Source organism: Coturnix japonica, chromosome 1 (assembly GCF_054131305.1).
Source record: "Coturnix japonica strain WE chromosome 1, WE-NBRP24, whole genome shotgun sequence".
NCBI classification, from domain to species: domain Eukaryota; kingdom Metazoa; phylum Chordata; class Aves; order Galliformes; family Phasianidae; genus Coturnix; species Coturnix japonica.
In genome coordinates, this window is record NC_140663.1 from 69,897,365 (window position 1) to 69,922,292 (window position 24,928).

The 24,928-nt window shown below is 40.5% G+C and overlaps 1 protein-coding gene across 9 annotated transcripts in view; it reads right to left on the reverse strand.

Annotated features, from left to right (window-relative positions):
* The window catches only part of TEAD4 (TEA domain transcription factor 4), a 47,017-nt gene extending 22,089 nt beyond the window's left edge, over positions 1-24,928 (reverse strand). For 6 of the 9 annotated variants that reach the window (XR_014944990.1, XM_015871755.3, XM_015871793.3 and 3 more), the window contains exons 1-2: positions 24,761-24,928; positions 12,737-12,991 (exon numbers count right to left, since the gene is read on the reverse strand). Coding sequence is in view for 8 of the 9 variants with exons in the window: in XM_015871755.3 (XP_015727241.1) it covers positions 12,737-12,743 (7 nt within the window). In the remaining variant the exon portion in view is untranslated. Of the gene's footprint in view, positions 1-12,736; positions 12,992-19,013; positions 19,129-24,420; positions 24,676-24,760 lie in introns of those variants that run through there. The other 3 variants (XM_085544306.1, XM_085544291.1, XM_085544286.1) reach the window with 2 other exon arrangements.

Here is a 24,928-nt window from a genome sequence, read left to right on the forward strand (position 1 = left end):
TCTTGAAGTTCAACAGTGGGAAATATGAATTTCTACATCTACAGGAAAAGTAATCCCTGCATCATAAAATCATTATACAGTGGAAATAATATGAGTATAGTATTGTATAGTTGAAATAATACAAGTATAATGTACAGTTAGAATAGTACAAATATAGCTGAAAATAAATAGCCAGAGTGTAACTAGGAAAAAGGACTCACCAACTCTAAGGCCTTCAAGATAGGCACTCACCAATATCAAGGCTCACTGGAAGAACTCCACAAAGGAGTAACCTCCAGAAAGAGATGTTACCTTTGGTCAGCCACTAAATGGGATCTGGGAGAGGTGGAGTCAAGCTCCACCCCTTCCAGGAGCACAGCTGAATTACCTTCACCTGTGCTCCTGCAGCTGACTCATTGCTTGCCTCAGATGGTTAATCAGAGGTTCTGGCTGTGATCAACCACTTCCCTTGCAATCATAGAATCACCAAGGTTGGAAAAGACTTACAAGATCATCCAGTTTAACCATCCACTTATCAGTATATGCTGGGGACTGATGATCTGGAAAGCAGCTTTGAGGAAAAGGACCTGGGTGTCACGGTTGACAACAAACTGAATGTGAGGTAGAAATGTACCCTTACACCTAAGAAGGACAACAGCACCCAAGGCTATGTTAGGAACAGCATTGCCAGCAAGTCAATGGAGGTGATTCATTTATTCCCCTTTTCCCAGTACTTCTTATGTGATTTGGAGTATTGTGTCCAGCACAAGGTAGATATAAACATGCTAGAGTGATTCAGCAAAGGTTCACAAAAAATGGTTATAACACTGACACATCTTTAAAGACTGAGAGAAGACTTAGGGGTAGTTTTATCATTGAATAGAAATGCCTGGGAGATGGGAGGGAAAGAAGAAGAGGGACACACTCCCCTTTCAATTCTGCCCAGTAACAGGACAAGACAATGAGCACAAAATGAAACACACAAAATTCTATCTGAACATAAGATGAAAAAAATTCTGCTTTACAGTGAGAGTAATTGGTAGCACCAGAGCAGGTTGTCATATTACAAAATAGTAGCAATAGATCTGAACTGTAGGCTGGTTCAAGGCAGGAAACATGACAGAAAGAGCAGAGTCTGCAAAGTGATACATCTATGGTGGCCACACTAGTGATACAGTACCTCAAAAAAAAAAAAAGACTGCAGATTTTTCATTGTTCATGGGACTGTGTTTAGCCAATTTATCAAAATACATTAAATTGTTTGCCATAACTTCAGTCATCACTGTTTGGTTATTGCTGAGTGATGGCAGCATGCCTGGTACTGGGCCAGGCCACTTGGCAAAGCAGAGCTGCCATCATTATGGCACGAGGTGGGGGCAGCTGCAGGAATGGCATGGGCCAAGTTACAGCTCAGACATGCCTGTTTTTGTCTTTTCATAATGGTATTATTTCAGAAGCTCTTCTTACTCTGTGTAGGGAAGGATCAGGTCTGTATCTGAGACAAAGAAAATAACCCCAGCTCTTCCATACACAAACTAGGAACTATTTTTGTACCAGAAATACAATGCCTAGCGTGTAACCACTGACATTCTCAGTTCCCAGCTTCAGCAAAGCATGGTGACTCGCCCAAGACTTTAATAGGAGCAGATGCTGTTGTTGCTACATTCCACCTGACAGTTTTTCCAACTAATGTAAGCATTTTTACAGATCTCATACCGAACACTAGTGACACACACCTTTCTCTAGTGCCAAGAAAATTATTTACAGCCTCTGTCTGTTTGATACGGATCCACCTTGCAAGGTAAGAAACAACAGATGTGATAAGAAAATGCACTTATCCCACTGACGTTGGCTTTTTAGGACAGTTTGATGCATTTCAGATGTGAGAAATGGATGGAAAACAGGTTCTGAACATCTCTTTTTATCCAGAAAGAAACAAGAAGGGAAATGTATATATATTAAAAGTGTGCAAGATGTATGAAAATACACATCTGGAGAAGAGGAAGGAGAAAAGAAGGAGATGTGGAAGTTCACATTGCTGGGGATGTGGCTGGCTAGGTACTCGTGGAAATAGGTGTCCCATGGCAGAAAGAGTACAGTGTGAGGCAACTGTAATCCATGGAGGATCCATATCAGAGCAGGGACAAATCTGACATTACTCCAGTCCATTGACAAGAACCCATGTAGGAAAAAAATGTGCCACCTTCCACCTCAACAAAGGAACCAGAGGGGACTAGGTGTAATACACAGAGAATAAAGCTAGGGATGCTGAGATTAGGAAGTGGAAAGGAAAGGCAATAAATTTAGGTTGAGCCTGCAGAAGTGAGAATTGCTTCCCCAAGTATGTGTTTAACTGTTTGTCTTTGACAGCATTAGCAAAAATGTCAGAGTTGTGCAAATTACAAATATTAGAAACTGATGTAGAAATTCTTTAGGGAGAGTATTTAAATATGGATTTAGAGTTCTAGATTTAGAATTCACTTCCCATTTGACACCTGTCAAATAAACATACAAACTTTCTCTTCCAGAAATGCATCCCCTCAGAGCCAAGAAAAAAACACAGAATGGAAGAGTATTTTAAGCTAATAAAGATGTTGGTAGCGAAAAACAAGTCTCCCTGAAAAGACATTAATATCACAAGGGTTACTGAAGATAGTGTTATACAAACTGTCAAGCCTAGTAATCTCTGCAGCAAGAAAGTATTAAATTACCATGAACAAAAACTGCAGGAGAAGCATGTGTGTCTCTTCTTTATCAGAAGTTAGATGTAAACAAGTACTACAACGCTGGAAGTCCGAAGGCTCTCAGCCTATGGAAAGCACTTTGTTTCACAACTCCTGAACTGGCTAAGCACCTTGTTAACTGCAGATGAAAGTAAAGATATGAATAATGAACTGTGCATCATGTGTCATATGACCAATAAATCTAAACGGAAGAGGGAACTTAAGTACACTTCTGCTGCCCATTAAATATTAACATTTTTCTATGCATACAAAGCAAAACACAAAGCAAGTCTTTTAGATTACTTCAGAATGACACTCAAAACAATTACACTGTACACATAAACGTACAGTGAGTTGGTAATTCCTTGCACAGACTTACTTGCTGTCACTCATGGCACTGCTTCTTCATTTACCTACACTTAATGCGTTCCTGGGAATCACCTTTTCCACAAACAGGACTGCATGTGTCAAAACAACATTTTAATTACTCTGATCGCTATTACCATCTTTTCACCAAGATGCACAAACACTTATCTCTTACTGATATCAACAGTAACATAAGTTTTAACGTTAACTATTAGACACCTCTATCACAAGTCACCAAAGGTGAGTAGCTTCTTGTAGTTTTCCAGTTTGTATGAAGTATGTGATGTTTTCTTTTTAGTTCTGGGTTCGCTTCATCCCTTCCTATTCTTGTTCACTGTTGACAGTCATTAATGTCACATCTTTCTTTATTACTCAGCTTGCTCATTTTCAACCTTCAGATCTCCTTTTTTCTCTCTAAATTGTCTATGAAGTATTAGGCTTTGGCCTCTATGTCTCCCACATGTCCTTCTCATCCCTCTTTCAGATCTTTGTCCTCACATAACACGTATAAAATACACTGGTGATGTTCAGCACACAGACTCCTCAAAAGGTTTAATCCTTCCCTCATTCACGGTTTCAGCTCCTACATTTACTATTAATTCAACCAACAAAACTGAGGCTATCTCCAAAATCAATAAAAATCCTTCAATAATCATTTCCATTTTATATGCCTTTGATACGATCCCACACCACATCCTTGTGAAACAGTGATTTGAAGGGTGGTGAACAATTCAGAGAATTGGTCTGGTGGTCACAGCCAAGGGTTTGTAGTCAATGGCTCTGTGTACAGGTGGAAGCTGGTCATGAGTGATGTTTCTTAGGGGTCTGTCTCAGAACCAAGACAGTGGGATTGAGTGCACCCTCAGCAAGTTTACTGATGACAGTGAGCTGAGTGGTGCAGTTGATAAAACAGAAGGAAGGGATAACATCCAAAAGAGGAGCCTAGACAGGTTTGAGAAGTGGCCCTCGTGAACATAATGAGGTTGAACAAGGCCAAGAGCAAGGTGTTCCACTTGGGTTGAAGCAATCCCAGCTATGCCTACAGACTGGCAGAAGAACTCATTGAGTTCCCTGCCTTGCCAGGAAAGACTTAGGGGTTCTGAAAGCTTGACATGGGCAAGCAGCGTGCACTTATGGCCCAGAAGGCCAATGGTATCCTGGGCTGCAGGAGGTAAGGTAAGCAGGGTGAGGGAGACGACTGTCCCCCTCTACTCTGCCCTTGTGAGGCTCCACCTGGAGGACCACACCCAGGCTGTGGCCCCCTGCGACAAGAGAGATGTGGAGATGCTGTAATGGGTCTGTAGGATGGCCACAAAGGTGATCAGAGAGCTGGATTACCTCTCCTATGAAAAATGGCTGATAGAGCTGGGCTTCTTTATCCTGGAGAAGAGAAGGCTTTGGGGAAACCTAATTGCAGCCTTCCTTAAAGGGAGCTTATAAACAGGAGAGTAAAGATGTTTTTAGACAGGTAGATAATGACAGGATGAGCAGCAACCATGTTTAAATAAAAGAGAAAGGATTTAAATTACACATCAGGAGAAAATTTTCACTGTGAGAGTGAGTGGTGAGGCACCAGCACAGATTGTCCAGACAAGTTATGGATATCCCATCTCTGGAACTGTCCAGTGTCAGGTTGGATGAGGCCCTGGGCAATTCATTTTAGTGCCTGATTTAGTGCCTGGCATCCCTGCATGTGGCAGGGAGGTTGGAACTAGATTATCTTTGAGATTCCTTCCAACACAAGCCATTCTATGGTTCCATCATCCTTATCTTTCCGTCTCTCCTTGGGAGCCTCCAACTTCTGCTTCCCCATCATTAACCTGTAAACTCTGCTGTTGATTCTTCACTGTTCTTCTGGCTTCAATAGTGCTTCTAAATTTAACATACTGAGCAACTAGTGCAGTATGGTGTCATGTTTTTGAAATGCATCGGGACTGCAACTGTGGCAAACACATATGGCAAGTGAAACTAACAGCAGTGTAGGATTTCAAAAGCAGCACGTTGATTTTGAGATGAGGTGCAGACAAGTCTTTAAATGATATATTAACAATAGCAGAGTTAACTCTAATCAAATTCCTTCCTCTATTTTTAACAAATTGTATTTTTCTTCCTAAATTCTATATTGAATTCAGAAACATGACATGTATTTAGTAAGCAATGAAAGAACACATCATTATGATCATCACGCTGGGACTTTGCATGAAATAGATCATAGAAAATCATGCTGCATTTTACTACAGTGCACTAGCCAGTTGTATGAAGACATCTCTCCCCTGTCACTGCAGAACCGCAGTGCTTAGCAGTCAAATTTGAGCCCCTGTAGCACAATTACACTCATCAGAGAATTTTATATTCAGCTAGGAGAAAAGAGTTTGATCACTTTGATCATTCATCCAATGTTCAAATTTGCTCCATTTTTACCTTCCATAAGAAAACTTCCTGAGTACACTGCAGTCCATAGAATACATTTTTGAGGAATTATCAAAACAATCAGATTAATACAAACACAGTAATGAAGTGATCAGCACTACCACATCTTCAGCTCTACCTTGACAGATATGTGTTTAGTATTTGACCATGAAAGGGCTGAGCTCCTTCCTCCTCCGAAATGATGCAGACGTTAAAGCTTTATTTGCTGGGGCAGAATGCATTAGTTAAACTAGAACAGTACCTTTTCATAATAGGACATTCTAGTCCATAATAGGGCATGTGGAATTTTGGTTGGTTGGTTGGTTGAAGGGTTTATGGTGCTGCTGTTTTTTTGTTGTTTGTTTTTCCTTTTCCCTTCAGTCTATTTTAATTGGATTGGTTATCCAAGTCCTTTTGTGGCCACACAGTAAAAAGAACAGAGGAAGAATCAGGGCAAAACGTAAACCTGTCTTGCAGACGGAAAAACTGTAGCCTGAAACTGTATTCCACCTAACCCAAAAACACACCTATACTGGCAAGAGAATGAGCAGCGTTCTTACTGCCCTTGAATTGTTTCTCTGAAGACAGAGAATCTCCTAATCTTTCCCAAAGGTACATGGGATTACTCTCTGTAAAGACGATCTTTTACTAAGGTGTAGCAATGTATTCATGTAGCAATCCCTCACAATTACGCTAATGGAAGCCTCGGGCTACACAGCCCTGCATCAACCCTCAGCATTAAGTACATTAAAATTCAGTGCCCTCATCAGCTGTGTTTTCCCACATTATCACCTCAGGCCACAGATAATCCATCCAATAACCCTCATATACACAGTAAAGGTTGCAGCAGCAGAGTAGTTCTGATTCTTTCCCAAGTAAGACTAATGAACAATTGTTTAGATGCATTCCACAGCCACAACAAAGCAGCTGCATATAATAATATGAATATTTCATATGTCAGAGAGTGTATCAGGTAACATACAAAAAAGCCAAGATGAATTGTATGTGGAAAAGCATGCCAAACTAACAACTTTTAGTCTCTTAGGACACCTGAGAATTACAATGTTAAATACACATAAACATTTTTTTATTCATGTTAGAAAAACATGGCCACTGACGCTAGCACTGAAACCTATATTTAATAACATTCTCTAGTGCTCGTGAGTCCAAGCTCTACATTATACACTCAGATATCTGCTTAGCTCTTCCTTAGGTCAACGAATGTCTTTTCTGCTTGTTTCAACAACTGCCAATAGCTTAGGGGTATGTGAAAGCAAATCTCAACTTCAGTAATTCCTTAAAGGATAGCAAAAAACTTTGGTATCTCTCTTCCTCCTCATTTTCTACCCATCTACCTCTGTTGACACCAACAGTACTCCACTTCTTGCAGATTTCTGCCCAGGTGCTAATCTAATCTTGTTCATGTGTCCACATGGCAAGCTAACCAAATACTCAGAGATCCAGTTAATCAAGAAATCGGAGCTAAAAAGTGATCACTGAGATTAATTCAGCCAGTTGCTGTACGATCAACAAAGAACTTTGTTCTCAAGCACTTAGCCTGTTCTGGCTTGTTACTTGTATGAAGTTCTGACTGCTACACTTTCCTGTATATCAGAACCTAGTTTTGCCCCCCTGACTAATTATGCAGCAGATAAGGACAGCGAATGTACCCAGAAACTGTTCTTGTATTACAGGAAGAAATGAATATAGATTTTGTATGTGGAAGATTAATTAAAACCATCAAGTCATCATAGCTTTGTGGGAAGCTGAACTCCGTTCAATGGCTGGCTACTGGTGAAAAAGTACTTGCCTTTTCACCTAACTCCCTCTCACCATATCCCATGGCTCAGTGTGAAAAGAAGAGGGATTTTTAAGACATTTCAGATGGAAGAGTTTCAATGGAAACAGTCTAAATTCCTCTTCCAGAAGCTCGCAATAAAGCATGACTGTGTCTATGAGCATGCACTGAGATGCAAAGAATTTGAAGGAGTACTCAGAGAATGGGTCAGAAGTTCAAGGTGACAACAGTGAGAAGCAGCTGCTGTGTACCTTTCAGCAGCAGTTTAACCCAGGCCCCAGAGTTCCACTATGCAATGACCAAGATGCAAGACTATCTGTCTGGGCATTAATTGCACACAGCCTTCCCAGTTTTGCTGCCCAGATCTTTGCCAATCACAGAGTGTAGAACTTGTTATGGATCAGCCAATGAGCAACTGTTTAAAGAAATACATTGTCCTAGTTCTTCTGTGCTCATTATCCAGATCCTATCTGAATGACATTGCTACCACTTCTTTTAGCTGCTTCTTAGTCAATCTATAATCCATCTCATTTATAAAAAACACAATCCTTAGGACTAATTTTACAAATTCCTTATAATTTTATCTGATACATTTCAAGTTACCACGTCTCCATTGTAACTCCTATGGCACAGATCTCTAGACACTGAACTCTAGATATGCAGAAGCTTCGTCTAATATTCATTCTATATTCCTTCTTTTTATGCAGTTTATTCTAGTCCTGCTCAAATGTTCCACATAAAATCCCTCTCTCCTAAATGTTAACACCCTTTAAATATTTTTAGACTGCTATTATGTCACCTCTACTCCTCTACCATTCAGTCATCACTTAGCCAAGCTATGTATATTTAGCTTCTTCAGTCCTTCTTCCTAAATCAGTCCCTCCAACTCCCAGAGCTCAGTGTTAAGTCTAGTACACTTATTGCTCTTAGAACTCTGTCCTTGTTTGTGAGATCCTTCTGGTGATGTTTATGCAAGAGGCTGGAAAGAAGAGATTTCCATGTTCTTTCAGGAAAAAAATAAACCCAAGGCAGTGGAAAGTGACAGGACAAGGGGAAATGGCCTCAAGTTGCGCCAGGGCAAGTTTAGGTTGGATATTAGGAAGAACTTCTTCACAGAAAGGGTAGATAAGTACTGGAATAGGCTCCCCAGGGAGGTGGTTGAATCGCCATCCCTGGATGTGTTTAAGAGCCGTTTGGATGTGGTGCTCGGGGATATGATTTAGTGGAGGGTTTTTAGAGTTAGGGTAGTGGTTAGGCTGAGGTTGGACTTGGTGATCTTCAAGGTCTTTTCCAACCTGGGTAATTCTATGATTCTATGACTTGATTGTTTTGAATTCAACCTTGAAGTTGTAATTGAATGTTTTGTTTACCTAAGAGCAGGTTAGCAAGTGGAAATATGTAGATCCAGTTGTGAAGGAAGGGAGTATTTCAAAAAGTAGAAGAAAACACTAGGGATTTTTATTATGCTTTTCAGAAAACAACTGCAAATGTGTAATTACCCAGAATCACGATGACTTGCTACAAGGGAAAAAGCTGAAGAATTAAATTGAAGTCATCTCTCAGGTAACAATACAGAAGAGTGGATGAAGTTCCAGAGTATGTAAGCCTGGTTTACTAAACTAGAAACAAAAATTCAATGCACTGTGCAACCTCCAAAATAAAGAAGCAGAAGTACTTTGCTGATAGCAAACTGCTACTGATCAACTTTTTATTGGAGAATACTAAATGTTTGAAATTTCAAAACAGAAAAGCCAAAGGGAGGGCCAAAAGATCAATGTTCTAAGGCTGCAGATCTATATAGTGGGAATAACTTAATCCCATACAGCATGCTTGCTTTTAGGCCTGACATATAAGAACGGGACTATAAATCTGCTAAAATCACAAAGGACCAGTGTGCTCCACTTTCAAGTGATCTTAAAAGCATCAAAAATATTGAAGGCTTTTCTATCTGTAAAAGCTGTAATACTCCTCCACTCAAGAAGAAGTGTTTATGAACTAGAACGGGTAGTAAATGTTTCTTTGGCCTTGACTGCTTCTCAGTTTAACTTTTCACTTAATTTTTAAGGCTGGGGAAAAACATTAACTGGTAATATTCCTCTGAACTGAACACAATATTCTACAGATTTACCTAGACACTTCAGGACAGGGGTAGAAAACCAGGCAGTTTTCAGCTTCAGAATGTCCTTTGAAGGTCACTCTGAAGGTATGATAATACCAAATTAATGCCTGCTCCAGGTTTTAACTATTAATGTGGTTAATTATGTTTCTCCTGTTAGTCAGCCTCTGAGTTTTGGACATCCTAAAATATTTTCTGTCAGCCGTGTCAGGGCTTTAATTAACAAACAGATGGGCACTAGCATGAGAGGTGAGTGCCCCTAGCTGTCTGCCCCACACTTCCCAACGCAGAATTAGCTGTTCATAAACCATGTGCTGTACTATTGCCTCCTTTGGAACATCATTATAACAAATAATCACCAATTCTAGTGCATGTTACAAAAATGTGTTCAATACCTAATTTTTCCTTACTGGAAGGGAACATTGTACAGCTAAACTACTAACTCTAGCAGTTGTCACAAGTTCTACCTCCTCACCTATCAAGATTTCAGTGATGCTTTGTTAAACTAAATCTAACTTTGCTAGTTAATTTTCATTTCTCCATCCCGACTACTGATGGGAGATTCTGTCTCTTAAACATCTCTCTGAGCATCACGCAAAGCTACCAGGGTTTCCCTCCCATTTCTCCAGATAGTAATGAAGATATCACAAAATAATGATTCCCACTCTGAACTCTGTGATTTATCTGGTACAAATACTACAGGAACCCCTTTACCCAGAATAAGATATCAGGCAGATGAGGCAAGAAAGCAGCATGGTTAAACAAGGACCTGCAGATCAGACTGAGGGGGGAAAAGAAGAAAAAGTATAAGCAGCAGAAGCAGGGATGAGTGTCTTGGGAGGAATACCAAAGTGCTGTCCAGACATGCAGTGATGGGATTGGGAAAGCTAAGGCATGGACAAAATTAAACTTGGCAAGGGATGAGAAAAATAACCAGAAGGGATTCTTTAGATTCATTGGGCAGAAGGGAAAGGCAAAGGAGATAAATGAAAAGGGAGAGCTGACCTCCTCAGACATGGAGAAGGCTGAGGTACTTGCCTCTCAAAAGTGTTAAGACTACTAGAAAAGACAGAGAGGGCTTCCATTATGAGCACTGCTCCAGTATATGTTTATTCAATCAGTGTGCTGCCAATATTAGTGTAACATATCTTAGAGGTAAAAAGATGATGAAAGAAATAAAAAATCAAAAGCATCAAGAGTTTCACTGACTTGCAGAAAAAGTAGGAATGATATCTGCTCCATACACTCTACACAGCCCTAAAGGCTGTCAGCTGAAGAGCTGTAAGAACATTAACACTGCAAAAGGGTAGGAAACATGAGCACGAGGCCTGTGTACAGGCTAAAACTCATATTTTGGTGTAATTTTAAATGGATTGAAACTGAGAAGTGCAAGTTTTTCATAATGGTTTGATGCACACTAACTTGTTTGAAATGTTTACTGGTAAAAGCTACTGATTTTCATATGATAGCAGGCTGCCTCTCAACAGGTGAGAACTATATGAATTGCACGCAGTAGAGATTCTGGGAAATGAAACATCACACAAGAAAGATTAGTATCACATAAGTCACGCCTTACTGGGAAACAATGAAAAGGTTTGGCTGTGTGGATCAAGTAGTTGGACTCAAGTGATTTTTATGGTTCCCTTCCAACTCAAGATATTCTATTACTCTATCATTCTATAGTTCCCATTTGTCAAGGGAAAGGTGCACATATGGTTCTGTGTAACATTTTTTCCCCTCTTGTTTCAATGAATTGCGTGCAAATCAGCCATGGAACAGCTAACAGCCTTCCCTTGGAGGCAGGATCCACTCCACATACAGCATATCCTGTTCTGTGACCTGACTCATAAACAGTATAGATGTAATCAGGATCTATATTTATTCTCCCTGTCTGGTCATATCTTTCTACACATCCCAGACAGGGCCCCACTTCCTTGGCATGGATCCTAGAGACTAGTAAGCAAAGGAGGCCTAGGATTTTGTCAGGAGTTCACTATCTGTGGTGGGAACAGGTGCACTGAAGGCAAGCAGGGACACTGTCCTGTTTGAATCAGTGGAAAAGGGCTTGGAGAAAATCTGGTACATTTCTTCTCCCAGAGCCAAGATTAGACTTTTTACCCTGCAAGGTAAATAACCTTATTTACCTTCTAAGGCTGTCAACTGTAGTTAAACAGAGACTTTCCACAAAATGTCAGATCAAAATCCAGCTAGTTCTCACAGTTCGGCAGTTCATTCTAGTTCACTTTTGCTTTTGCTCTCTCATTTATTTTCCGGTACCTTACACTCTCTGCTCTGACACACTAACCCTAAATCTGTAGTTCAAATACTATGCATAGAATGACTAGTAAATTAAGACAGTCTTAAAACACAGCTGTTTCACGGGTAATTTTAAAAGCTAACTGTTAGGAAAACTAGCAGACTTAGAGCAGCAAGGAGCATGTCTCTATCTCTGCTTCATTACCATAAGGCACCACAAAGTAGACTGTCAAGTATGATTTTACTTCGAACAACACTTTAAGCAAGCATTTCTTCTGAAAGAAACAGTCCTATCCTCACTTAAACTTTTCATTCCCACTTTCATCATTCCTTCTCCAAATTCTGGCACAAGCTGGGCAGTGAAACAAATCTGCAAGCCTATTCAAATTGATGTTCTTTTTATCCTCCTTTTTGGCTGTGTAAATTTTTAGCTGGATCAATTCAGTGTCACATCCGTAACAGTATTAGAGGCATCATAGATCAGAAACTGATATCTGCATCAGAATATTGACACTTAAGGAGCTTCAGGGCGATTAGACTTACTCAAAATATATTGCACGTTTACAAATATTATAATGTATATAGCCATGAAAATGATAAATTGTAGATAAGACTGTATAAAGAAGATCCCACCGATGCCCTCAGTGAGAGCAAACTGGGAACAATGACAGGTGGACAGCAAACTGCAGAATGATTTGATAAATGTTCCATATGAAACTTCAGGAGCAGCAAGAGATAACTCAGAAGACTTAGTCGCATTATGGAATGATTATACCTATCCAAAATTTAGTTCAGCAGTGTACCCAGCTCTGGGTACCTATCTTACTGATTCTTCTCTGAAAAAAAGCATCCAATCTATAGTTTTTTTTGGGGGGGGGGATTCTGATTTGCAGTTTCCTTCTAATTTTTACAGGACTATAGAATGTTGTGCTAATTAAAATCTTAATAGATTTCCCTAAATACAACTTGAAGTGACAAACTACATCAATCTGGGATAGCTTAAGAAAGAATGCATTCAGAATGTGGAACAGTGGCTTGCACAAGAGAATGTGGCTGTCACAAAATCTGTGATGTGTCCTTTCTCCTTACCGTACATCTTGCCTTCATCTGATAAAATAATCTTCCGCCGTCCACATGGTGGGTAGATAGCTAGCGCTTCCTGGAAGCTCTGCTCAATGTCTGGACTCCATACACCCTCAGCGTCATTGTCAATTGGTTTGTCCAAGGCCTCACTGCCCCCTGAATCGTTGCTCCCCTCAGGGGAGGCAGGAGAGTTCCACTCGTTGGAGGTAATGGTGCCAGCTAGAAGCTCCAAGGTGCCACGTGGAGAAGCAGACTCAGAACCTGTGATGACAAACATACCCCATCTGTCAGTTGGCAATTCTCCTTATTAGAAAAATGAGGTGACACTAAATAAACTAAAACATCTCTGTGAGGAAGGATTTTACTTCAGGTTTATCTTAAACAGTAAATCAGTCACGCTTATGTTGGAGATGGAAACCCTTTCTACAAATCCTTCTATAAAGCCTGCTCCAGTATTTGGTTTGCTGATTCTCCATCACTTCCCCATTCTTCTCAGAAACAATCTTCTTGCCTGTGCCTTTATCTTCTAATCTCCTTCTGCAGTGATTAACATTGAAAATGTTATTTAGCTTACTGAAGCATACATACAGTTGTTCAGTCTGTATGAAAGACTACACAAAGTGAAGGTGTGATTAATAAATTAGATGTTGTTTCACTGGAATTGAAGTTAGCAGTCACTGACATTTCTCAAGGATGAGCTGCATTTCTAAGAAGCAGTTTAATTGCAGTTTTAATTGCAAAGTTGTTTAACTTTTTAATGGTTTCATTGTCTGAACCACAAAGACAGAAAATCACAAAAATTATTTTATCAAGAGCAACAGGATCATCAAAGTTGGACTGAACCAAAGAGTAGGGAAAGCACCAAGTCAGATTAGCCCAGGAACATCATAGCAATAATGTAGAGGGCTGAGGAGAAATTTGAGCATGATCTATGTCAAAAACTAGTTAGAAAAGAAAAGTGTGGTTATTCCTTGCTGTAGATGATTTAATACGTATGTATGTAATTATTATTATAATAAACCACAAATTAGACCAATGTGCTCAACTTCAGAAGTTCAAAAAGTCAGGGTTCAAGTCTCCAGAAACTTGAAATTAAATAAAAAATATGCTACACAATATACTCCTTTTTAGAGTGTTTTCTTACCTCTTTTATTTTATTGATCATAAAGTCTTCTCAAAGCCAATAATGACTAGTTGACTTCTGTTTTATTTTGTTTTTAAATAGAAGTATTAAAATCTTGAGAACTTTATCATTTCAAAAGGTAAAGTTGTAGGAAAAGTTGACAACACTAGCTCTCAGATGGTTTTGGTGATCTTCTAATGACATTAGACAGCAGTAGATTTTTATATCTCAGTAGCCCACCAAATGCTCAGGAAATGTATAAGAGAGATTCCCCTGCCTCCCCAGCTGCTCTTGTGGAACGGGTACAGTGCTATGCAGGGACAACTGGACAATGGTGGTGATGATGGTTCTCACCACTTGGTAGTGTCACCAAAGTCTAACCAGACCTCATTTAGCATTAAAACGTCATCAGCAAAGAAAAAACAATCGTCATTGCTGACTCTCTGCTGAAGGGAGCAGAAGGGCCAATACGTACACCAGACCCTCTACACAGGGAGGTCTATTGCCTCCCAAGAGCCCAGGTTAAAGACATAAGGAAGAAAATTCCTTCCCCAGTTTGGCCCTCAGATTACTGTCCCCTATTGTTATTTCAGGTAGGCAGCAATGATATAGGAAGAACTTCCCTAAAGACCATGAAAAAGGATTTCAGAGCCCTGGGGTGACAGGTAAAGGGTTTGGGAACACAAGTTGTGTTCTCTTCTATCCTTCCAGTTACAGGGAATTATGAGGGACTAAATACAATGGGCAATCTGGCTGGATGGACCCAAAGACTTTCAGTCAATGGAGTTAAATCCAGTTGGCAGCCAGTCACAACTGGTGTCCTCCAGGCCTTGGTACTGGGGCCACTTCTATTTATTAATGATCTTGATGAAGGGATTGAGTGCACCCTCCATAAGTTTGCAGATGACACCAAGCTGAGAGGGAGTGCTGATCTGTCAGAGGAGAGAAAGGCACTACAGAGGGATCTGGATAGACTGGATCAGTGGGCCAAGGCAAACTCTATGAGCGTCAATAGGGCCAAGTGTTGGGTCCTGCATTTAGGTCACATCTTCCCCAGGCAACCCTACAGGCATAGGGAAGAGTGGCTGGAAAGCTGCCTGACAGAAAGAGACCTTGGTGTACTGATGGACAGTCAGCTGAATATGAGCCAGCAGTGTGCCCAGGTGGCCAAGAAGGCCAATGGCATCTTGGCTTGTATCAGGAATGGTGTGGTGAGCAGGACTAGGGAAGTCATCCTGCCCCTGTACTCAGCACTGGTGAGGCCTCACCTTGAATACTGTGTTCAGTTTTGGGCACCTCAGCACAGGAAAGACATGGAGTTGCTGGAGTAGGTCTCTTCTCACTAGGGACAGGCAACAGGACAAGGGAAAATGGCCTTAAGCTGCACCAGGGGAAGTTTAGGTTGGATAGCAGGAAAATCTTTAAAGAAAGAGTTGTTAAGCACTGAAGTAAACTCCCCATGGAGGTGGATGAATCATCATCCCTGTATGTGTTTAAAAACTGTTTGGATGTGGTGCTCAGGGACATGATTTAGCAGAGGGTTGTTAGAGTTAGGGTAGTGTGGTTAGGTTGTGATTGGACTCAATGATCTTAGCGGTCTCTTCCAATCTGAGCAATACTATGATTCTATGATTTCAATCCTTACGTTACATAACTTGAATTCTCTCGACCAATGCTATAGATTTGCAGATCTTTAATAAACATGAGAAGGAAGATAAAACTGTGAGGGTGAATGGATCAGTAAGGAGAGTTTATATTTGGACTCTAACTCTAGGACAGACATTTGAAGCACACTGTGAATGGCACTTAATCAGGCAATATGACTTTAAGATGCCCTGAAATGAACAGTAACAGTTGGTTCCACCACCAGTTACCAGTCAGAAATATATCTCCTTTCACTGTCAGGTGTTTAGTTAAAACAAACAAACAAACAAAGATTAATTCAAGAGACTCTCTCGCTGGGAAACGAGAGGAGATAAGTAAGGTTTCCAAAGAGTGACTCGGCATAGAAACAAAAGCTCTCTGTTTTAGTTGTTATTCTTTCAGTGTTTCTCTGAACACGCCTATTTACTGGTGCCTGTTGATGTTCTTCATATTTAAAGCACATTAAAATTATAGAATAATAGAATAAATTAATGAGCACATGAAAATTATGATAGCATGTCTTGGGTTGCAAGATCACCTAGTTTCAAACCCCTTGCTGGGGCATGGTTGCCATCCACATGATCAGGTTAACTAGGGCCATATCCAGTGTGGCAAAGGACTAGGCATTCCACAGCCTCTCTAGCCAACCTGTTCCAGTGCCTCACCATCTTCTAAGTAAAAAAATTCCCTCCTAATATCTAATTGAAACCTCACATCTTTTAGTTTAAAACCATTCCCCCTTGTCCTATCACTGTCAGACCATGTAAAGTTGGTCTCCCTCCTGTTTAAAAGTCCTTTTTAAGTTCTGTAAGGTCACAGTGAGGTCTTCTCAAAGCCTTTCTTCTCCAGCTCCCTCAGCCTTTCTTTGTGTGTGAGTTGCACCAGCACTCTGATCACCTTTGTGGCCATCCTATGGACCCATTCCAGCATCTCCACATCTCTCTTGTCCCAGGGGGTCACAGCTTGGATGTGGTCGACCAGATGGAAAGGAATTTGCTTAGAGTTAACTCTGCTATTGTTAATATATCATTTAAAGACTTGTCTGCACCTCATCTCAAAATCAACGTGCTGCTTTTGAAATCCTACACTGCTGTTAGTTTCACTTGCCATATGTGTTTGCCGCAGTTGCAGTCCCGATGAATTTCAAAAACATGACACCATACCGCACTAGTTGCTCAGTATGTTAAATTTAGAAGCACTATTGAAGCCAGAAGAACAGTGAAGAATCAACAGCAGAGTTTACAGGTTAGTGATGGGGAAGCAGAAGTTGGAGGCTCCCAAGGAGAGACGGAAAGATAAGGATGATGGAACCATAGAATGGCTTGGGTTGGAAGGAATCTCAAAGATGATCTAGTTCCAACCTCCCTGCCACATGCAGGGATGCCAGGCACTATTATTTAAAAATGGTTGCCGCTCATCCTGTCATTATCTACCTGCCTAAAAAGTTCCCTACCCTCCTGTTTATAAGCTGGAATGGCTTGGCAACTACAGCAGCCAGTTCTCCTTCAAGAACTCCACAAACATAGTGCACAGGCTGGTTTTAACTTCAGCTGTCACACTGAGAAATGAATGGAATTCAGAAAGAAGCTTAAGGTTTGATGAAGTAAATGTATTTGTAGTACAACCTGCATTTAGACATGTAGGACTAAAGCAGCCAGCAGGATCTGCACCAACTGATAAGATTCATATGGCTCAGCAGTTTTGAGTCTTTCAGAGCCACAGTCACTGGAAGCTACGATCTCTGTTCTGAAGCCAAAATCCCTATCAATACATACAAGTTGACAAAGTCATCTCCTAGGGAATATATGACTATTGTAAACATAAAAAGTAAACATCCTGAATTCAGTTACTTTCATCTCCTCAAGACCCATATAGACACAGGTTAACATCTAGCAGATGATTTCATCACAATGCACTCTTATGCATTAATATATCTGAAGCATAGCTCCTTTTTCTCACCACTCTTCATTCAAATGCTAGGAGGTGCTGCCTGACATCCAGTGTTTTATAAGGCTTCATATCTGTGCCAAGCACCTCCAGTAACAGAGCAAACTCTGGGTCCTTTCTGATGCGAGATCCAGAATAAAGTAATAGAGAAAACACACTTCGCATTCAGTTTTGTGTCAACCCCCAAGACTGTCTTCTCCCAGTACAAAAGAAGAATTGCATTCACTTCAGCAAATGTCACTTGTGTATTCAAGAAAGCCCTCAAAGCAAGAGACAGCATATATGATCTTTAGCTCACATTGGTATAAAACAAGAACGATGCAGAATATAAAAGCAACGACAGAAGAAATTATAAAGATATTAAAGTTACTTTCTCGCTTTTCATTCCTTGACCAACAATGTTAGTCCTATTTATTTCAAGCTACAGCTAAGTCAGTAAGCATTAAAATACGCTATCAAGCAGGACGTTTGGCTATCTTCTGACCTTTCCTCATTTCAGCAAATTTATCAGAGGTCCTAGACTTGACATCTGTTCTCTGCAGATTTCATCATGATGAATCTTACACTACTGGGTTCTTATATTTCTTGTCTCATATTTTAAAGTTGTTCTTATTATTTATTTTACTAAGATGATTAATTACCTTTTTTTGTGGTCACCTAATAGCACCTCCACCTCCTCACCACCATATCTACTTCTTTGTTACATTTCTCTCTGTTCAAACATCGTTTCTTGTTTATTCTCGATCTCTGTTCTTCTTTATGTCATGGTCTGTCTCTTAATACACATCACACACAGAGGCAGACTTTGGAGTCAGAGGAAAGCAAGAGTATGGAGAAAGCACACATTTTTCAGCTAAAGCACCTTCAGTTTAATTGTTCTTAAGCTGGTGATTTCAGTGCTAACTCTCTTCTCTTTTACACATGGCATCTCATGGTGATTCAGAGATCTTGCAGAGCTGGACAGCTGTCACGAGCCCTCCAGTGAGGTCTCATTGACAAGGAGCATATTTTTAACAAACTCCGTAGTCCAATGCATCTGCTTTCTGCTGTCAGTTCTACACTCTTTACTGTTGGTAACAGCTCCCTCTTAGGTTTCTGTGGCAGATGCTCAACTCCAAATCATACTTTCCTAAGGATATGAAAAACTGCAGCCAGCCATGAAGCCTGCATGCTGCACTTGTAAAAGCCTGTACCAGCAGACGTACCCCTCTGTTGTTGTCACCATTGCTGAAACACACCACCATCCACTTCACAGAGCTCACATCCCCTGTTTAAACACTGTCTACATTCAGCAAGTGCCAATGAATGTTAATGGTGTGATTTTTTTCATGCATGGAGGAATTTAATTCCACACCTTTGCTTCTACACTTCCATGTCAGATGCCATTTTGTCAGATTGTGCCTCTGCTGCCATCTATTGCACAACAACAAAATGTAATGGGATACTGGCAGGAAGGTTCAACATCTGCTGCCATACTCCCAACATTTGCCTTTGACATTGTGGGCCAAATAGGAGGAGCAGCCCTCTAATGGTTTGTAGGGTATTACAGAACATAGTACTGAAACTTACCAGAGAAAATCTATAGGACACTGTAGTAATAGTTTATTTCCTCTGAAAAAGAAGAATGACTGCAGTCAGTAGATGAGTATTTCCAAGTGAGTGCAACTCAGTGACTGCAGAGGAAAAACACTGTAAGAGGAAAAGATGGAAAAGCAGTTATACAGCAATAACTGAGGTGTGATTAAGTTTGCAGACAAACAAGCAGAGATCATCAACATGCTTAAAGGAACTCTGCAGTGAAAGAAGATGTAACTGCAGCATGACCAAATAGTCCTTAACCAGCTGGCAGGGTAAAATACTTTTGCAGCATCCCAGCAGCCAATTACTCAGGCTGCCCAAGAAATAGCACTGTAGTCATTAGATCAGCCTGGAGCTGGTGCCGCTTGAAGTTGCATAAGAAGATCCAGCATCAGTGGGAGAAAGCGGGAACAGTTCAGTGAGCTTTTTGGGAAGTCTTTTATTCACTCATTCTATTAACAATTTAGCCAAATGGTGAAACTAACTACAGTCTTAGCTTACGCTATGAGACTTCTGCAATCCTGGAGCAATGCTGGCTATTACTTGAACCAGAACACTATTGCTGCGACTAGAATCCTCTGACTAAAACCAGTTAAAGTAGGTGTTACATGCTGCAGGTGAACAAAAAGCTCTTAACAGGCAGCAGTGCCAGATAAGGAAAAAAGAACAACTGTATATTGTGCAAGGTAATATAATCATTGCATCTACAGATTGCCTTGTGAGGCTTCTGTCTCTGTATTACCACTGTGTAAGTTTAGTTTACAAAGGAACAAAAACTGGCCTTAGTTCATATTCAACATATAACTGGACTCCAGCAGAATGCTTTTATGCCTTGCACAAAATCAAGCTTGGTTTGCTTGCTACACTGAAATTACCTGCAGCAGCTGCTGTGCAAGAGGCACCTGACTTCCTGAGCAAAGCAAAACAATGGTTTTAATTATTGCAGTAGCTGAGTTTTGACTGAAACAAGAGGATGTAAGATCCAACACAAAGATATAAATCAAAACATGGAGAGAGGAGAACTTCTACTAGTGTAACCCTAGATAATGCAGTCATACAGGATGTGATAAGACACACACAAATGGAGCTGTAAGGTCTATGGAACATCACTTTGCAAAGGTGGAATGATAGACTGTTTAACTTCTTCTCATGGCTCCTAACCTCAAGACAGAAACAAAATACAAATAGGCAGAAGAGGTGTATAAAATGGGATCTCAGTTCAGTCAACCAATTAAGCATGTATCCCAATTTTTGTAGGAGTTAGAAAGGAGCTTTAAAATGTTTCAGTGCTTTTGAAAAGCCAACGCCTAAGTAAAGAGCAACTGTGAAACATCTGCATCATCTGTTCAGGTGGGTGGAGAGGAGGGCAGTGATGATCAGAGGCTGGTGGACCTCTCCTATGAAGAAAGGCTAAAAGCTGACCTTATTTAGTCTGCAGAAGTTTCCAAGAGGACCTCAAGGCATTTCAGTATCTAAAGTGAGTCTGCAGGAAACATGGAGAAAGACTCTTTGTCAGGGTGTGTAGTGAAAGGACACAAGTCAGCTGTTTTCAACCAAAAAAGGTAGGTTTAGACTAGATGCAAGAAATAATTCTTCACTATGAGGGTGAAGACATTGAAAGGCTTCTCAACCCCCACCCACCACTGGTGAGGCTGTAAATGCTCCATCCATGGAAGTGTTCAAGGCCAGGCTGGTTTGGGGCAAGCAAATCTAGTGGAAAGTGTCCCTGTTCATGGCACGGGGCTTGGAACTAAACAGCTTTTATGATTCCTTCCAACCAAAGCCATCCTGTGATTCTACAATTTTATACTGTGAAGAATAAACAATTTATTCCTGGTCTGACTTTTCAGTGCTTCTTGGTGAAGCTGAGCCTGACTTAGGGCTACCAATCAAGCCACAATCTCTCTATGGATTCAGATACAATCTGAGCTCAGCTTTTTAGTATATGCTCCATCTAAAACATGGAGCAGAATAATTCAGGAGTTGTAGATCTTTCATAAATAAAGGAACAGAAAATAATATTTTTTTCTTTTAAGAAGATAAATTAAAGCAGTAAGTATATTTAAATAAACCCTTCTTGTACAAGCCTCTCTTCAACACCTCTCTTTTTTATTTCCCCCTTAAACTGACAAGAATTTTTCACCAGCAGAAGCTCTAAATCCTGCTAGGCCAGTATCAGTAGTTGGTTTCAAGGACCTATCCATAAAGAAGTATCACCAGGTAAGATGAACACCAACAAATCCTCCCTCCTTTTCCATTTTCAGTATACACAGAGTCAGTGCTCTTGACTTTTTTTCCTTCAGTTAAAGCACAGCAGTCATGGTTACAAGAGATTAGACTTTGTCTGGGCATCTGTCATTAATGGTTACTCCTGTTTTAAGGAAAGCATTGAGGACTATGCTAATTTCCTTTGCCTTTGGCAACAGCAAAGCAGATGCTTCAATGGTTTGTATAACCAGCCACTGTCACTCAAGTACATTCACCTTTTAGCAATCGTATTCTAACAAAGGTAGAACATGGTAATCATAAACCTACAATGGAACAGAAACGGAGCCAGTGACTCAGTCAGTAGCACTGGGAACTGGAAAACCTGCCCCTCCCTAGCAGGAAAATGTGTAATTGATATGGTGTTAAAAACAAAGGAGAGGGACTGCATCATCTCCAGAAAAAGTAGGACTCGAGGGACAGAGGGGAAGAAAAAACAATCAAAACCAACTACACCAACAACAACAAACAATGACTTATCTAATCATCTAGGCCTCATATCTTGTAATGAGCTCCATGCAGGCAAATCACCAACTTTTTACAAGGCTCTTTCCTAGATCGTGGCTCTACAAAGTAAGGATTAGGGCATGTAGCTTCTTGATGGAGAAGCTGGGGCAGAGGGAGAAAAGCACATACCATAATCAGTATCAGTGCTTTATGAATGTTGTGTTCAATCTTGATAAACCCAATTGCTTTTCAAACAAGCATAGAGCTATCATGAAGTTAGAAAATAAAAAGAGTAGAAGTGCGCAATGTTTTAAGTCTAGATTCAGAAAAGCTTTTGCTGCTCTCTAAGAAAATCATGGCTGAAAACTTAATTCAAGTTGGATAGTTGAATAGTACTACTCATATTACTAGAAAATGAATGTTTCAAAAGCGTAATGATATATACCAATGGAATGAAAAGACACAGTAGGTATCTACTGTGTTGCTGTGGGGATCTTAGTCCAGTTTTCATTGACATCCTAATTAATGATCTAAGACTGAACAAACAAAACGTTAATTAAACTTGCAGATGATACAGAATTAAGTTTACAAACACCAGTGGGTAAAGGCCGCTCAAACAAGAGAACGGGTTGAGGGGAAGAAGAAGGAGGCTGGGACACAAATTAGACTACCTGGAAAAAGTAATGGCAAGAAACTGAAGCAACTTCAAGAAGAAGAAGAAAGAAATAACAAATGAACAAACAAACAACAACAAGAAGAAAAAAACACATAGAGATAAATCAAGTAACAAAAGGCCCTGCCAAAAGCAGGAGCTAAACATATGAATGAGTGAGAAAGCTGAACAAATGAGATTTGTCTGTACAAAATGACCAATATAACTTTTGTCTGCCTGTGCTCAGTTGTCACTTCAGGCAACAGAGAAAGATAAATCACCTCCAACACGTGGAGTATCACCTATCATTGCACAAAAGGAACACAGACTAATTAAATAAAAGGACTAGTGCAAAGAATAATCATTAGACCTAGAATAATAGATGTTGCAAAATACAAAAAAAATAAATAAATAAAAATTAAAAATTAAAAAAAATAGTCTCGGTGGTGATCTCTAATAGCCTAGAATTAGCAAGTGCAAAAGGAGAGGGAAAAATAGTAACATGCCAAGGCAAAAGGTAATGCATTAGGCTAACAAAAATTAGCTTGAATTTCCACAGTATTTGTGGATCTACCCCTATAATTCTGTAGTGATAGAACCAAGAACTGAAGTCAGTTTGAATAAAGCTGGAATACTAAGATAAGTTGTGAATGAGAACAGTGTCACTCTGGAGATAAATCTCAAGTATCAACTGGAGAAACTGTACTTTTCAGTGACCTTCATAATGTATTTGTGTTCTGTGAAACAAATACTGAGGGAAAGAATGAACAGCAACCACAAGCAATATTCTGCACCTCGGAATCTTTCTCGTCAGAGTCTGTCATTACTATTTTTATACCATTTTCCCCCAGAAGTTCCATAGTACAGGAACAATAGACCACCACAGTAATAGCCTGAAGTAGTTTAAAAGTATCAGCAAAATTATTTAAAATAATAATAATAATAATAATTAATAAATAAAAGTAACAGGAATCAAGAGAGAAGATAAATTTAAAACATCCATTATCAACATTAATTCTCATGCACAATAATTCATCCCAGGATCACCCAAGGGGCAAGAACAACGAGCTGATAGTCCAGTTTAGAGATGATAGGCTTGTCACATGCTCCAGTTTGAATAGTTCAGACCAGGATTTAGAAAAACCCTGCAAGGTAACTGTACTGATTGGCTGGCTGCCTTTTGGTCTGTGAACTAAGAGTCCCTCGTGTGCCAGAGTCCCTTGGCATCCAACAGCCTTAATAAAGAAGATCTTCTGTATTCATTACAAAACAGCCCAACTTCTTCTTCACACGGAGAAAAAGCCATCAAGACCAAAAGTTTTCACTCCAGGGGAAACAGATCTGTTCCAAGTCATAGGAAACAAGAAACAAAACCTTCCCTGCCACCCATCCCCCACGTGTTCAAAAAGTTATTTTATGTTGATTATTTGTAGAGGACCTACAGAGCTCTGTTCTTAAGGTTAGAAAGTAGCAAGAGTCTAACTTCAGGTTCAATTAAAAACAAAACAAAAACTAGTTCACTTAGTCCTCAGAATACCTTCTCGAACGGCACTGTTGCACTCTTTCCCCCATTCTAAAACACAATCAAGTTCTGCACAAGATAAAAGATTGCTTGGGGGAGTGGGGTTGGTTCTATCAGTTTTTTTCTATTGTGTGTGTGTTATTGTTCATTGTTTTTTCTCCAAAACACTTTCCGTAGCTTACAATAGAACTTATATCCTTACTACAAGAAGCACAGACCCTCCCCTTAACTGTCCCTCTATAAGATGCACAGAAACCTATTTTTTCCATAACAATTGTTAGCAGTTCTGCGCTGATGCACCAAACTACCGAGTTCCCAAAGTCCTGCGCAGGCACGGGAAGGGGAAAGGAACCAGTAGCCTCCATTGAGAATTTTCTGACCACTTCCTTCGTACGTTCACATCTCTGTCGTACACGACCAGCTCTGAACCCTTTCTTTTACCCTTTATTTCCAGCAGGCACTCGCTCCCCACTACCCCGAGGGAAAACGATCGGGAAATAACATGTCCTGACCTGAGAAACGAGGACTAGCTTCAAATCCTCCTCCTGCCCCAGGACTTTCTGCCGAAAGAGCAGATAAAGTTGATTGCTCTGTCTCTCTCTTGCTCGATCCCCACCCCTGAATCCGCAGGGGTGAGATCAGGGCTTTGGGCAGGGAAGCGGATCAGCTTCTCACTCAGCATCGCTACCACCAAAGCCAGAGAGAAAGGAAAGTTTCCAGGTGGTTCCCCTCGGGCCGTATTCTCCACACTCCCTTCCCGAAGTCTCCGGGAGGGCAGGACAGCACAAACAATGTCGGGCCGGAGTTAAAGAGGAGCACACAAAGCGGCCCGGCCGTGTGCCGCCGACTTACCTGAAGAGCACGGAGCTGAGGGCGGGATGGCGAGACGGCGCGGAGCGGCGGGGGTTGGCAGCGATCGGGCCCGAGTTTGGGAGGAAAACAGAAGGTTTTTATTTTCCCTGGAGTTTGAAAGGAGTAAACGGGGAACGCGTGGAATGAGAGTTGGTATGAAATGAACGC